This window comes from Mesoplodon bidens, assembly GCF_964165515.1.
Source record: "Mesoplodon bidens genome assembly, chromosome: 2".
Lineage (NCBI taxonomy): Eukaryota > Metazoa > Chordata > Mammalia > Artiodactyla > Ziphiidae > Mesoplodon > Mesoplodon bidens.
Genome location: NC_138177.1, coordinates 186,758,146 through 186,770,947, shown reverse-complemented (window position 1 = coordinate 186,770,947; position 12,802 = coordinate 186,758,146). Strand labels below are relative to the sequence as shown.

The window sequence follows — 12,802 nt, the reverse complement described above, 5'->3', positions numbered from 1 at the left end:
TGGGAGAAAAAGGCAACTATATTTTAAAGTAAATTAATGTGATTCCTGTCACCAGTATTAGCGTTTCCTCGGAGACTGAACGCCACGGTCTCACGGCCCCTTCCCGACCCCCCAGCCGCCGGCTGCTGGTTTCCAGCAAAGCCTTCATCTTTCAGTTTTCAAGGAAACAGGCAGGAGCTGCGTTATTTCCCACAGTGTGGCGAGCCCGCAGGCCCTGATGTGGTCAGTGCCTTCGGCAGAAGGGCTCCCAGCTCTCAGAAGCAGGATGCGGCGAGTGCGCGGGAATCGAAGCACAGCCAGCCTGCGAGGCGCCGCAGGAGGGACCGGGGCGGGGCTGGGGGACCGGGCGGGCACGGCCGCGGCTCAGAACTCCTCGTGCACGCTGCGGGCGTAGTCCACCAGCTTGCTGCCCGTGAAGAACTCGCTGTACTTGAGCACCTCCTCGGGCTCCAGGCAGTGGTTCTGGTTCTCGTCGGCAATGGCGATCATCTGCTTGGCCTCATTGAGGGCGCTGAACTCGTTCATGGGGTCCATGTAGTCCTGCAAGGGCCCCGGCTCAGCCCCGTCACACCCCATACCGCCCTGGGCCGGAGGCATCTCCTCATGTTCAGCCCGCACCCGGCCATGCGGCCGAGACCCCCTGCCCGGAGGATGCCCCATGCGGGCTGGCACCCCTGCCTCAGTGGGGCTGTGACACCACAACCAGCTACAAGAGGTGAGGCCTTGTTGGAAATACCCCGTGAGCTGGTAGGACAAAAGCTGTGGGGCAGGGAGGTGGGAGTGTTCTAGAATGTTCTGGAAGGTGGGCGCCAGGCCGGAAGTGGCTCAGGGCCAGGCAGCCTTCACCGGCAGGGGTAGCTCCCTGCCCACGGAAGGGCAGGACAGAGAGAAGGCTGGCCCTGGAGCGGGGCACACGCACACGGACCGGCTCGGCCGCCGGGATGGCAGTACTGAGGGGAAGGAGCTCCCGAACCAGGGGTCGCCAGCTATCAGCAGGGATCAGAGAACTCCGGCTAAAATGAAATGACTCATCCAGCAATGGGGAAAAACAAGCCCCACGCAGCACCTACACACATCAGTGAAGACACTCCTGAGGCAGGAGGCGGGTCCAGCGGTGTGCGGCCTTCCCACCCCAGCGTCCGGCCAGGCCGACCCCGCTTCCCAGAGCAGCGGGCCCCACACCCACCTCCAGCTCCGCCGCGGTCACGATCCCGTCGCGGTTGGCATCGATCAGCTCCTCGAACTCTCTCTTCCTGTCTCGCACCCAGCCGTCGTCCACGTCCTGGCCCTGCTGGTTCTCCACGGTGCCCACGGGCAGAGAGATGAACTCGGACAGCGAGAGCTTCTTGTCACCGTCCTGGTCTGCGGGACACGGGGGCAGACGTCAGACTCCAGCGGGCGCGGGACCGCCGAGGCCCCTCAGGAGAAAACTCAACTGACGGGGCTTTGCTGCCAGGTCTGCAGCTTGTGCGGTTTCGGCCTGATCCCAAACAGCGGCCATACAGCCCCCGCGGGCCACCCAGCCCAGGACCGGCCCGTGCTGAGCTCCGCGGCCGGGCCTCACCCAGGTCCCGGATGATCTCCTTGACCATGAACTGCAGCATGCCGCGGCTGTGCTCGGGGTGCAGGAACGACAGGAACTCGCTCTCCGTCAGCAGCAGGTCCGGGGGCGGGTTGTCCGCCTGATACCAGCGGTCTTTCAGGTTCTCCAGGACTTCCTGTGCTGAGAGAGGCACATCCGTGAGGACCCGCGCACACGGGACCCCTGCACGCATCCAGAAAGTTCCGAGACACGCAGCCCGAGTGCAGCGGGGGCCGGCCCGGGATGTGGTGGCACCCGGGGCCAAGGGCCTGGCCCTCGGAGGGGTCCTCAGCCCCGGGGGGCAGATACACAGACGCCCCAAGATGCAGACACAGACCCTCAACCGAAACAGACCCCCCCAGCCCGGACACAGACCCCCTCGGACACAGACCCCCTCAGTCACAGCCCCGGCCCCGCTCGTTCCCGGGAAGCAGGCCACCGGCTCTGTGGGAACAAAGGCTCGACCTGCTTCCCTTCCGTCTCCACCCGTGCACTGTCCACCGGGCAGGGCTCTGAAGGAAAACTCAGTTTCCAGATATGACTCACGCATCCCCTGCGCGATCCCTGCTACCCCTGCCACTGTGGGAAGGCCCGGCGTGGGGCCCCTGGGGCCGGTGGTCGGTGACGAGCTGGGTGTCCAGCCAGGGAGCGGGGAGAAGCCGGCGCAGCACTCCGCACCCTCACCCGGGGCCCAACTCCAGCTTCCGGCTGGGAACAGGGACGCCTGGGCCCGGCCCAGTCGCGACAGGGAGAACCCCACACGCCTGTGGCCTCACACCTCATGCCCTCTGACAGAAGAGCCGTGGCAACTACAGGTTCGCCCACTGCCTACCTGCCCGGCCACGGGGACAGGAGTGGCGGGACGGGCACAGGCTTGCCTTGCCGTGTCTACCCAGAGCCTGCGAACACGACCTGATCTGGAAAAAAGGTCTTGGCAGGTGAAATTAGTAAAGGATCTTGAGACGAGACCACCTGGGATTCAGGTAGGCCCTAAGCCCAGGTGTCCTGTGTAAGAGGAGATGAAATTGGAGAGCAGTGGCCACCAGCAGGGACGCCGGCAGCACCAGAAGCTGGAGGCGGCCTGGAGGGACCCTGTCTGCGGCGCTGGGGATGGCAGCCCCGGGGGGCTCACACGAGCTCAGCCCTCCCCCCATGCTCTCCCCCTCTGGGGCCCTCGAAAGCTGCTTTTCATTTCTGATCCCCCAGAGCTGCTCACCCCCCACCCCAGACTCATGAACACACGGGAGTGAGGTGAGGGCCGGGCGGACAGAGACGCTATGAACTCTAGATCCAGGAAGAGCACGTCCCGACCCCACACCCCCCCAAGGGGAAGGGCGCTGAGGACAGACGAGCAGGCACAGACGGCCGGCAGCCACCCCAAGAGCCAGTGCTCAACCTCCAATGCTGGCAGGAGGAGGGCAGGGCCCGCCCCCAGACACCCCTAAAGGACACGTTCAGGGGGCAGTCTGAACCCAGGACAAACAGTGGAAACACAAAATGGAGACAAAACAAAAATGGCCAACAACCATTTCAGGAAGAAAATAACATCTTATTTACAGGCTTTAAAGAACAGCAGAGGGACTTCCCTGATGGAGCAGTGGTTAAGAATCCACCTGCCAATGCAGGGGACGTGGGTTCGAGCCCTGGTCCGGGGAGAGCCCAAGTGTCGTGGAGCAACTAAGCCCGTGCGCCACAACTACTGAGCCTGTGCTCTAGAGCCCGTGCGTGAGCCACAGCTACTGAGCGCACATGCCACAACTACTGAAGCCGCGCGCCTAGAGCCCGCGCTCTGCAACAAGAGAAGCCACCGCAATGGGAAGCCCGCGCACCACAACGAAGAGTAGCCACCGCTCGTGGCAACTAGAGAAAGCCCATGCGCAGCAATGAAGACCCAACGCAGCCAAAAATAATACATTAAATAAATAAGTAAAATCCAGCAGAACCAAAATCCTGGGTGACACCACACGAACTAGGAAGGAGGCCTCTATACCACCCAGAACAGAATAAAATGGTCTTGACTTAGACGGTCAACGATAGACTGAGAAGAAAAAAGTAAAGCTGTAAGATACAAAACCCCTGCCCACAATGGGCAGCCCCCATGGGCACACCTGGAAAGCTGGGTACCCCATTCACACCTGTCAGGCCACCAGACAGGGTCATGTGACTGCTGAGAAAAGGAAAGTGGGGTCTCTAAATCCCACACTAGCAGAGGGAAAGATGAAAGGAAAAAAAAGAAATATCAGTAGAAACAGAAATGAGCTTAACTCATCTATTACCAAGAAATTCAGACTGGCTCACAATATAAAGTTAACGTCTACGTAGTCCATAAAAAAACAAAATGCTTTGGAAAAACCAAGTCTCAAGGGCGGTTCACAGGTGAATTCTACCAAACATGTGAGGTGGAGGCCATACCAATCTCCACAATCCCTTCCAGAGGAGAGAAACAGAGTGAACGCTTCCTAACTCATCCTGTGACGTCCTAACACTAAAAGCAGGAAGGTCACAAGGAAACTACAGACCAACGTCTCGCGCGAATATAAACGCAAAAACGTTCAACAAGATGCTAACAGATCAAACCCAACGACGTACAAAAACAATTACACGTTACAACCAAGTGGGATTTATCCCACGGAGGCAAGGTTGGTTCAACATCTGAAATTCAACTGATATTTACACCAACAGGCTAATGAAAAGAAATCACGTGGTCGTATCAATAGATGCAAAAAAGCATCTGACAAAATCCAACACCCATTCATGGCGAAAACTCTCAGCACACTAGGAACAGAGGGCACCCGTCACCTTGATAAAGAACATCCACAAAAAACCTACAGCTAAGATCATAATGGTGAGAAAGTGGAAGCTTTTCCACTAAATTCAGGTTTAAAGCACAGATGGCCCTTCTCGCCACTGCTCTTCAACGTCGCACCGGGAAGTCCCAGCTGATGCACTAAGACAAGAAAAGGAATAAAAAAGACACTGATTGCGAAGGAGAAAATAAACCGTTTTTGTTCAACGACGTCACGATCGCCTACGTAGAAAACCCAGAAGAGTTGACAAGAAACTCCTGGAACCACTGAGCAAGCACAGCAAGGCTACAGGATGGAAGGCTGACATACACAAGCCAATCGCTTCCCTGCACAACAGCAGGGAACAAGCGAAACTTGGAATTAAAAACTAAAGAGCAAGTACACACAGAAAGAAGGCACAGATTGCAACCTTGATGGCAGACAAGAGAGTCCAGTGCTAAAAACACCAACCCTGACAGAGAACAGTGGCGCCCACAGCACATCTACAGACATAACAGTAACGAACACCCCTGGACCAAAGAACACAGCGGCAGCGGTCACAAAGCAGAGGCGGGAAGGGCCACAGACACCAACAGGAGGCCACGACACAACCCTGACGGCCAGGGGGACGTGAGACAAACAGGGGAGCGTCACAGGTACAGAGACGTCCCAGTAAAAATCCGGCACACACGTGTCCATCAAGAGAAAACGACACGCTGGATGACAATGGCAGGGACGACTCGCCGAGTAAAGACCGAACAGGAGAACCCAGGAAGCGCACGGCGCTCCGACAAAGCCCCCAACGAGCCGAACTCGACACCCGGCTGCGAACGCACCCCCGGGAGGGACGGGGTGGCACGGAGCTGGAGACAGTAACCAGTGAAGGTCACAAGAACGCTTCAGTGGTGCTTCAGAACTTCGCTAAAAGGCATCAAATTTTGTGCCAGGGAGACGGGTTTTTAAAGGAACATGTGTGAAAAGCTAAGGGGAGAGCCGGCCGGGACTGCGGCCTCCAGGCACCTCAGGCAGGAGCTCCCACCGGCCTCACCGACTCCCGGGGTCGGACCTCGTCTGGCGCGGAGGACCCGTCCCAGCCGAGACCTGCTTCTGGTGCTTCCGCCACCTCCTCCCTGGAGCTCAAGCCCACCTGAGGCCGCCGGCTGCACCTAACCACCCACGGCACCTGGAGGGTCCTGGGGGCTCTGCCTAGCGGCCCCGCAGGAGCACCCAGCCGTGGCCACAGCCGCCTCGCCAATTCCCTCCCGGCACCTGTGCTGTGACGCGCGCCACGCTGGCCACGGGAGGCCGAGCCCTTACTCTCTTCGTCGACGTTCAGGTCCCACTTATTCTTTATCTTATCAGCAACCTCTCTCTCATCGTGGCCTTTGCTCGCCAAAAACTTCACCTTGTACTCGTCCCACGACACACGGCCTGAAAGAGCAAGACAACGCGTTAGGAGGTTTAACAACGAACGCTTTTTCTTTTTTTGGCCGCGCCGTGGGGCACGTGGGATCTTAGTTACCCCGACCAGGGATCAAACCCGAGCCCCTTGCGTTGGAAGTGAGGAGTCTTAACCACTGGACCGCCAGGGGACAACATCGGACATTTTAAAAAAGACGTATCTAGTTACTTTAAGCCATCAATCCAAAATCCCTGTGCTAAGGGCATCTGTAGAGGCAGGAGCAGCAAAACACGGCTCCGAGCTTCACGCCAGAGCCTAGCGCCGGGGTCCCCGCCCGCATGGCAAGCTGGCGTCTGTCTCCCTGGCGGCACCTGCAGGCCCCTCCTGCCTCTCACCTCCTCGTTCCTGGGGCCTCGGCCCCACACACACACCTCCAGGCACCGCCCTCTGCCAGCAGCCTCAGGCCATCAGGGTCAGGGCAGGGTCAGGGCAAGGTTGGCTGTACCGTCACCATCGGGGTCCACGGCGCGGAAGTGCGCCCTGCTCTCCGCGATGGCCTCCTGGAAGTGCTCGGCCGTCTTCTCCATGATCCAGTGCTGCATCTCCTGGGCACTGATCCTTCTGTCGGTGTTCAAATCCACCCTGCGGGCCCACGAGACGTGTCAGGCGAGGCCTCCAGGACCCCGACAGATGGGTGGACGGACGGAAGGCTGGCCAGAGGGGTTCTGCAGGCAGCCACAAAACCACCACGAACAGCAACACGTCCCACCCAACGGTGATGCAGGAGAAGTCGGGGGATGTGGGGGACACAGTAGGGGAATCAGGGAGGATGCTGGGCAGGGTCACTACCCCATCAGTCTCGGGACCACTGGGAGGGGAACAAGTCTCCCCCCTGCTGCAGGACGGGGAGAACCGTCAACCGAGCTCCACAGACCCACACACTTGGGACTCATGAGGAGCCCCTGGTAACGGGACTGGAGCTCAGACACTGCAGCACAGTCGTGTCTACTCGCACAGACACAGCCAGCAAGACAAAGAAACAGCTACAGGTGCAAGTGTGCCGGCAGCTGTACACTCTGCACACACTCACGTGCATATGTGGGTGTGTGCATGGCTAGTGCACACCTGTGGACGTGGGTCAGAACACACGTGTATGCATGGGTTGGCGCACACACACACACACACACACACAGGAGAGGACGACAGGCAATGGCACCCCAGCAACGCCCACACCCGCTGCCGGGCCCTGGTTTCTAAATCCCACTCTCCCATGAAACGCACCAGTGCTGCCCGGAGAACTGGGTGACTCTAGGGCTGAGGCAGGAACACAACAAGAAGAAGTGAAGCTGGACTGGCTGGCAGCGCAAGAAGGGAAGGAAGCGCTCACAACCAGGGGCGGGGTGTGGGAGGGGAAGGCAACGACGAGGTCCTGGCGGCCAAGGCTGGAACGAGGTGAGCAGCCAGACCAACAGCGCGGAGCTGCGTCCCCGCCAAAGTGCAGACAACACCCACGAGTCCAGCCTCCTTATGGGACTCCAGACCACACGGTGGTCTTCCCCTGAGCTTCGCTCCCACCCCCGGGAGGGAGGGCTGCCCCTCTGAGTGGCTGCCAAAGAGACGGGAGGACAGGACAAGGAGCGACACTCCTGGGCAGATACCCCCGAGCCAGGTGACCAGGCCCACAGCCCCCGTGATGTCGTGCGGACGTCAGGTGCCCTGAGGTGATGTGACGAGAGCGCCACCTCACCTCTGGGGTCTTCTTTCCAAAAACCACAACCCCTGTCTAACCAGGAGAAAACCCAGCAGACAAACCCCAAATCAGGGACATGCTACAAAACACCTGAGCAGTCCTCCTCAAAACCGTCAAGGTCACGAAAAACTAGGCTCCCGGATGGGACCCCGGGCAGAAAGAGGACCCTGAGGCAGCGCGTGACCTGCAGCCTGGAGCGCGGGGAACAGTAACGGAACACCGTCGCGTCTGTTTCCACAAGTGTGCCTCGGTCTGCATCTTTCTGTAAACCTAAACCAGTCCAGAATAAAAACCTCACTTAAGAAGTGCTGTGCAACATTACTTCTATTTGTTCTAAACTAGGTCTTGAGGCTACATGTTTGATCTGCCCCGGGCGGGGTGCAGGGGAGGCAACAGCAGCTGCCAGGGGGCCCCACAGGGCCCATGGTGGCACCTCCAGGTGGGACGGCTCTGGGGGGGTTTGACTGAGAAGGTGAACACGGGCTAGACGCTCCCCGATGACAACCCCGCGAGACACGGGACGTAGAAGGAAGACACACGACATGGGCGGATGCAGCCAGCGCAGCTGCAACGGCCCCAGGACGCCCTGCCCCTCAGGGCCCGGTTTTCTGCATTTCCCGGTGAACCCCCCTCCCACCCCCAGAGTGGCTGTGAGGGAGGCCCTATCACCACCCCTCCCCACTCCAGGGGACCCCTCGGCCCGGTGCACGCGGCTGCCCTCCTGATCCCTGGAAGAAGCCACGTGCCCTGTGGCCCCGCTCACAGCTTCCTTCCTGGCTTCACGAGACAGTGAGGTCTGGGCGCCGGACGAGGTTTCGGTGACTTCAGTCGCTGACAACGATCAGTGCCTCAAACTGAAGAGGGAGCATCCAGGGGGCCAGGCCGCCGGCTAGGCGCATCGGGGGACCACTGCCCCCGCCCCTGGTCCCCCACTTCACAGACGGGGATGCTGCCTGAGCTGGTTCCCCGACCGCGCGACCCCTGTATGCACGCACAGTCCCCCATGAGAGTCAGTCTCCCTTCTGGAACCAAGAGCCACCCACCGTGGGTCCTGGCACGTGACCCTGGCAGCCACCGTATCGCCAGTACCGAGCCTGGGACCTGCCAGGCCAGCGCTGAGGCAGCGCCCTGGACCACCCCACGGCCTGCGGGCGCCTAACCCACAGCGCGTGCAGAGAGCGGACCCATCCACCTGGTGCCCCAGGCCAAACCCCTCAACCTCCCCACCACCTGCCCCGTGCGCCCTGTCCCCCCATCACCTCAACCTGTCGTGGCTCGAGGCCAGCAAAACAGTACAGCCCCGTCTGCACACGCTCACTGGAGCGCTGATGGCGGTGTGGAGCCAATGGCTGACCGTGCCCAGCAGCAGCTCCACAAGCGTGAGGCCAGTTGGCTCCGCGCCCACGGGCTCTGCCTCTAACTGGCACTGCGGCCAGTCCCACGGGCAACAGGGTGCTGGCGCCTGCGCCCCACGCAGCCCTCCCCACGCCCTCTGAGCCCCCGCCGGACACAGGGCGCAGCTCAGGGCTGCACGCCCCGCGGCTCAAACGCTACCAGCTTCCCAGGAGCATGTGTCACAGCACCCCCTCCACAGCACGTCACCGAGGGGGGCCTCGTCACCTCTGCGCCGCGCAAAGCCAGGACTGGACCAAGAGGGAGGCCGAGGCCAGCCCCACCCCCGCCCCCGCGCAGGCCCCGGCGGCACCTACTTGGAGAAGATGACCATCAGCTTCCTCCGGCTCCGCCGGGGCTCCGCATCCTCCTCAAAGCCGTCCGTGTCCTTGCCCAGGAAGACCTCCTGGTGGAAATCCTTGTTGAGGTGCCCGTCCATCTCCAGCTTCACCCCGTTCAGGTGGTCCGGAGGCAGGATCTCGTTTTCCTCCTTGTTACCCGCTCTCTCCCGAGCGGACGAGTGGTTGGCGGGCCGGGCGGACGCGTCCATCAGAAGGACAGCCCCCAGGAGCCAGAGGCAGCGAGGGGCCAGGCCGCAGAGGGGAGCCTGCCTGGAGGTCATGGCTGCCGGGGTCTGCGCTGCAGGATGGCCTGCGAGTGTGGCCAGGAGCTGGGGAAGGGGGGTGGCAGGTGAGGAGGCGGTGACCACAGCCCGCCTACCACCCAGGGCAACGCAGGAGGCCCTGCAGCCGGCACAGCTGCCTGCGGCCAGCAGCCTGAGGCGGCCAGGTCCCAGCCAGCACTTAACGGTCCACGAAGAGGCTCCAGAGCCATCGGCTGACGGAGCCCCAGCGCACACTTCGCTAAAGAGACGTTGACTTTGTAACACGAAATAGAAGTCCTTGGTTTCCAGGACCGACGCCGGGCACCCTGTTTTCTCCTGTTTCCACTCCCCCGTCCAAGCACGATGAGGTGGGCCTGCCTCGAGGTACGCCCGCACCGCTAAGCCCGCCCCCCACCGCAGCTGCCCCCAGCACGGCTGTCCTTGGAGGCTGGCCCGAGAGTCACCGTAACTCACTCTCCAGGTGCCAGCTCAGCACTCACGAGCTCCGGGACCTTGACGAAGGCACCTGCCCGCCTCAGCTTCAGCCTCCCCACCCCAAGGCTTTGTGAGGGCCTGGTGCCAGCAAAGCCCAAACCCACCAGGCAGGGCACCACCCCTCCCACTCCCCACCTCCACGACCCTTGTGCATACACATGTACACACGTAAACACAGCGTGTCCACGCACATACACACACAGGCGCACATACACAAGTGCACTCATGCACATATACACGAATGCACACACACACACAGGCACGCATCCACACGTACACACATATACACACATACGCCCACGTGTGCTCACACGCACACAGACACAGGCGTCCTTGCTCACGTTCACACACAAACACCGAGAAGGCCAGAGCGCCCAGGAAGTCTGTCACCCTGGCCGTGCCCGGGCTTGGCGGTAAAGGAACAAGGCCACCCTCTGTCCACGTCAGGGACCCCAGGGCCACAGGCGCTCACACCCAGCACTCGGCCACCTGGTCTCTCCCACATCTGCTCCCCCAACCCCGGGCCGCCTGCCTTCCTCCCCCCCCCACGGCTCCTCCTCCAGGTCCCCGCCCCACTTCCCCACCGCGCTCCTCAGGACCTTCTTGCCCCTTAACGTGTTCCTCTTGGAGCTTGTCCACCCAGCAAACACCTGCCGGCCCTCCCAGGTGCCGCGGAGGCCCCCCCTCCAGCAGGCCTGACAGGGAGCAGCAGAGGGAAGCCCCCCAAGCCAGGGTGGTGTCCAAGGTGAGGCACGAGGGGTTCGAACCACGGTGCCCTCCATCAGGCCAAGCAGGCACCTGTGCTGGCTAGCACCGCAGCCCAAGGCCAGGGCCACAGGTTCTCCCCGGCTGGCAGACGCCACCACTTGCTTCTCTGGTGCCTCTTCTCTACCCTGCATGCTCCTGACTAACACCTCCCCTGGCAGGGGGACACCTCAGTCAGTCTGACAAGGACAGAGTAAAGGGACACAGCAGGTGACTAAACAGTTAATCCCACTAAGGGATCATAAATAAAGGAAAACGTATGGGAGACCCCTGCAGGTTAACGATCACTCTAGAAAGCAGGTTTGCTTAACCACAAAACCAAGCAGGCTTGCTTAGCAACAAACCAGGCAACATAAGCACAAGTCATGCCCCAGGACAATAAACTGGTGGAATGAGACCCTCATCCTGACCAGTAAGGTCAGTAAGTTAACGGTTCCTAAGACACGCTCCTCTGGGCAAGCTAAAAACAAAAATATAAGGAAAAGGTGATGCTGTACTGAAACCTGAGATGATTTACCATATTTTAGTGTGTGTTACCGCCTTTTTGCTCATTTCCACTGCGCCATGACAGTCCCAGTTTGACCATGCAGGGACAAGAAAACCCCCCCGCCCGACAAGGAGGAGGAACTGGTGATGGAAGGGTGACATCTACTCAAGAATGAGGAAGAAGGTGGCCTTCTCCCCTGCCCACTTTCCTTTGGCTATAAAAATGGAGCTTAGTTCTCAGGGCAGAGCTCCCCGCCTGCCCGCTTGCATCTCTCACAAGCGTCCTACAGCAAGAAACTCTTTCCTTGCCTGTCACTCTGCTGCTCCGTGAATCCTTCTGCACCCAGACAGAAGACCCTTCGCTCTACTATCACCCGAGACGCGTTCCGTCGGTTTCGGGTCCTCTGGGCCCAGGTGCTCTCTGGACCCCTGGACGAGATCCTGCTCTCCCAGCTCAGCTGGCTCATTCGTTGGAGGGGCAACTCTCACGGAAGGGCGGCCTTCGTCCCTCTTTCCGTGTCTGTGAGGGCCTGCACCCTCCCCACACCAATGAGAACCCACCAGCTGTGCTCTCTGCGTGGTCACCGTCCCCTGAACCACGTTTACTGGAACTCCCACTTGTCCCTCTCTGAGGGCACCGCCCCAGCACCCATCACACTGTCCACACAGCAGGCCTTTCTTCTCTGCCACGATGCGTATATTCCCCAAGCCCACGAGCAAACCAAGACAACTTCCTCTTGGCCTTAACGCCACTCTGCTGACTGGTGGCCATAAACACCGAACAGACTGGACTTTTCTTCTGGGAAGACAGTCAATCCCACATTCTGCTTATCTTGATGGGCAGTACAGGGAATGTTATTTACATGGTGTTTCGCACAAAGAATAACCCCCAAATAACCGTGTAGGCATCAGAAGGTCGGGCACTTCCTCCCCTCCATTCACGACGTTTCTGTACCGTGGTGAGCACAGGAGTCAGCCGCTCACTTCCCGCCCCAGGGGAAGAGATTTCAGAGCAGGGTCTGCCCCGCTGACTGGGGGACCCATCCCGGACTCCTGGACAGCCCTGGTGCCCGCTCTGGTGAAACTAGTAAGAACACTGTCTTTAAAACGCAAACGCTTTTTCTAAAAGCTCCGTCCTCGGCTTCAGGAGTCGCACACGGCGTTGGCAACGACTGCCCCGGGCCGAGCCGGGTGTCCCGGGCCTCACCCGGACTTCGGACCCTCCCCACTCCCCGAACAGCGGGGCCGCGGCCGCCGACCCGGCTCCACCGACCCCCGACCCCGGCATCCGAGGGGCCCGGCCGGCAGCAGATGCCGGCCGCCCGAGGCCCCGTCGGCCTGCGGCGCGCCCCCTTCCCGCCGCCCCAGGGCCGGGAAGGGGCTGTCACGTCCTGGGACCCTCACTCACCGGCCTCCCTCGCCGCACCCAGGATCCGCCGAGCGCGACCCGAGCGCCCGCGACGCCTCCCACGGGCCACCGCTTAGGCCGCGGCCATCATTCTTCCGGGAAGAGGCGGGTCCCAGAGCGGTGCGACCTCCC

At 60.7% G+C, this 12,802-nt stretch overlaps 1 protein-coding gene across 1 annotated transcript; it reads right to left on the bottom strand.

Annotated features, from left to right (window-relative positions):
- On the bottom strand, window positions 1–12,796 carry SDF4 (stromal cell derived factor 4). Its single transcript, XM_081226118.1, has 7 exons — window positions 12,671–12,796; window positions 9,230–9,582; window positions 6,276–6,412; window positions 5,686–5,799; window positions 1,565–1,723; window positions 1,187–1,362; window positions 1–540 (listed from the first exon to the last, which is right to left on the bottom strand). Exons 2-7 carry the CDS (start codon window positions 9,532–9,534, stop codon window positions 364–366), a joined length of 1,068 nt encoding a protein of 355 aa, XP_081082244.1. The 5' UTR covers window positions 9,535–9,582; window positions 12,671–12,796; the 3' UTR covers window positions 1–363.
- Between the last annotated feature and the right edge of the window lie 6 nt (window positions 12,797–12,802).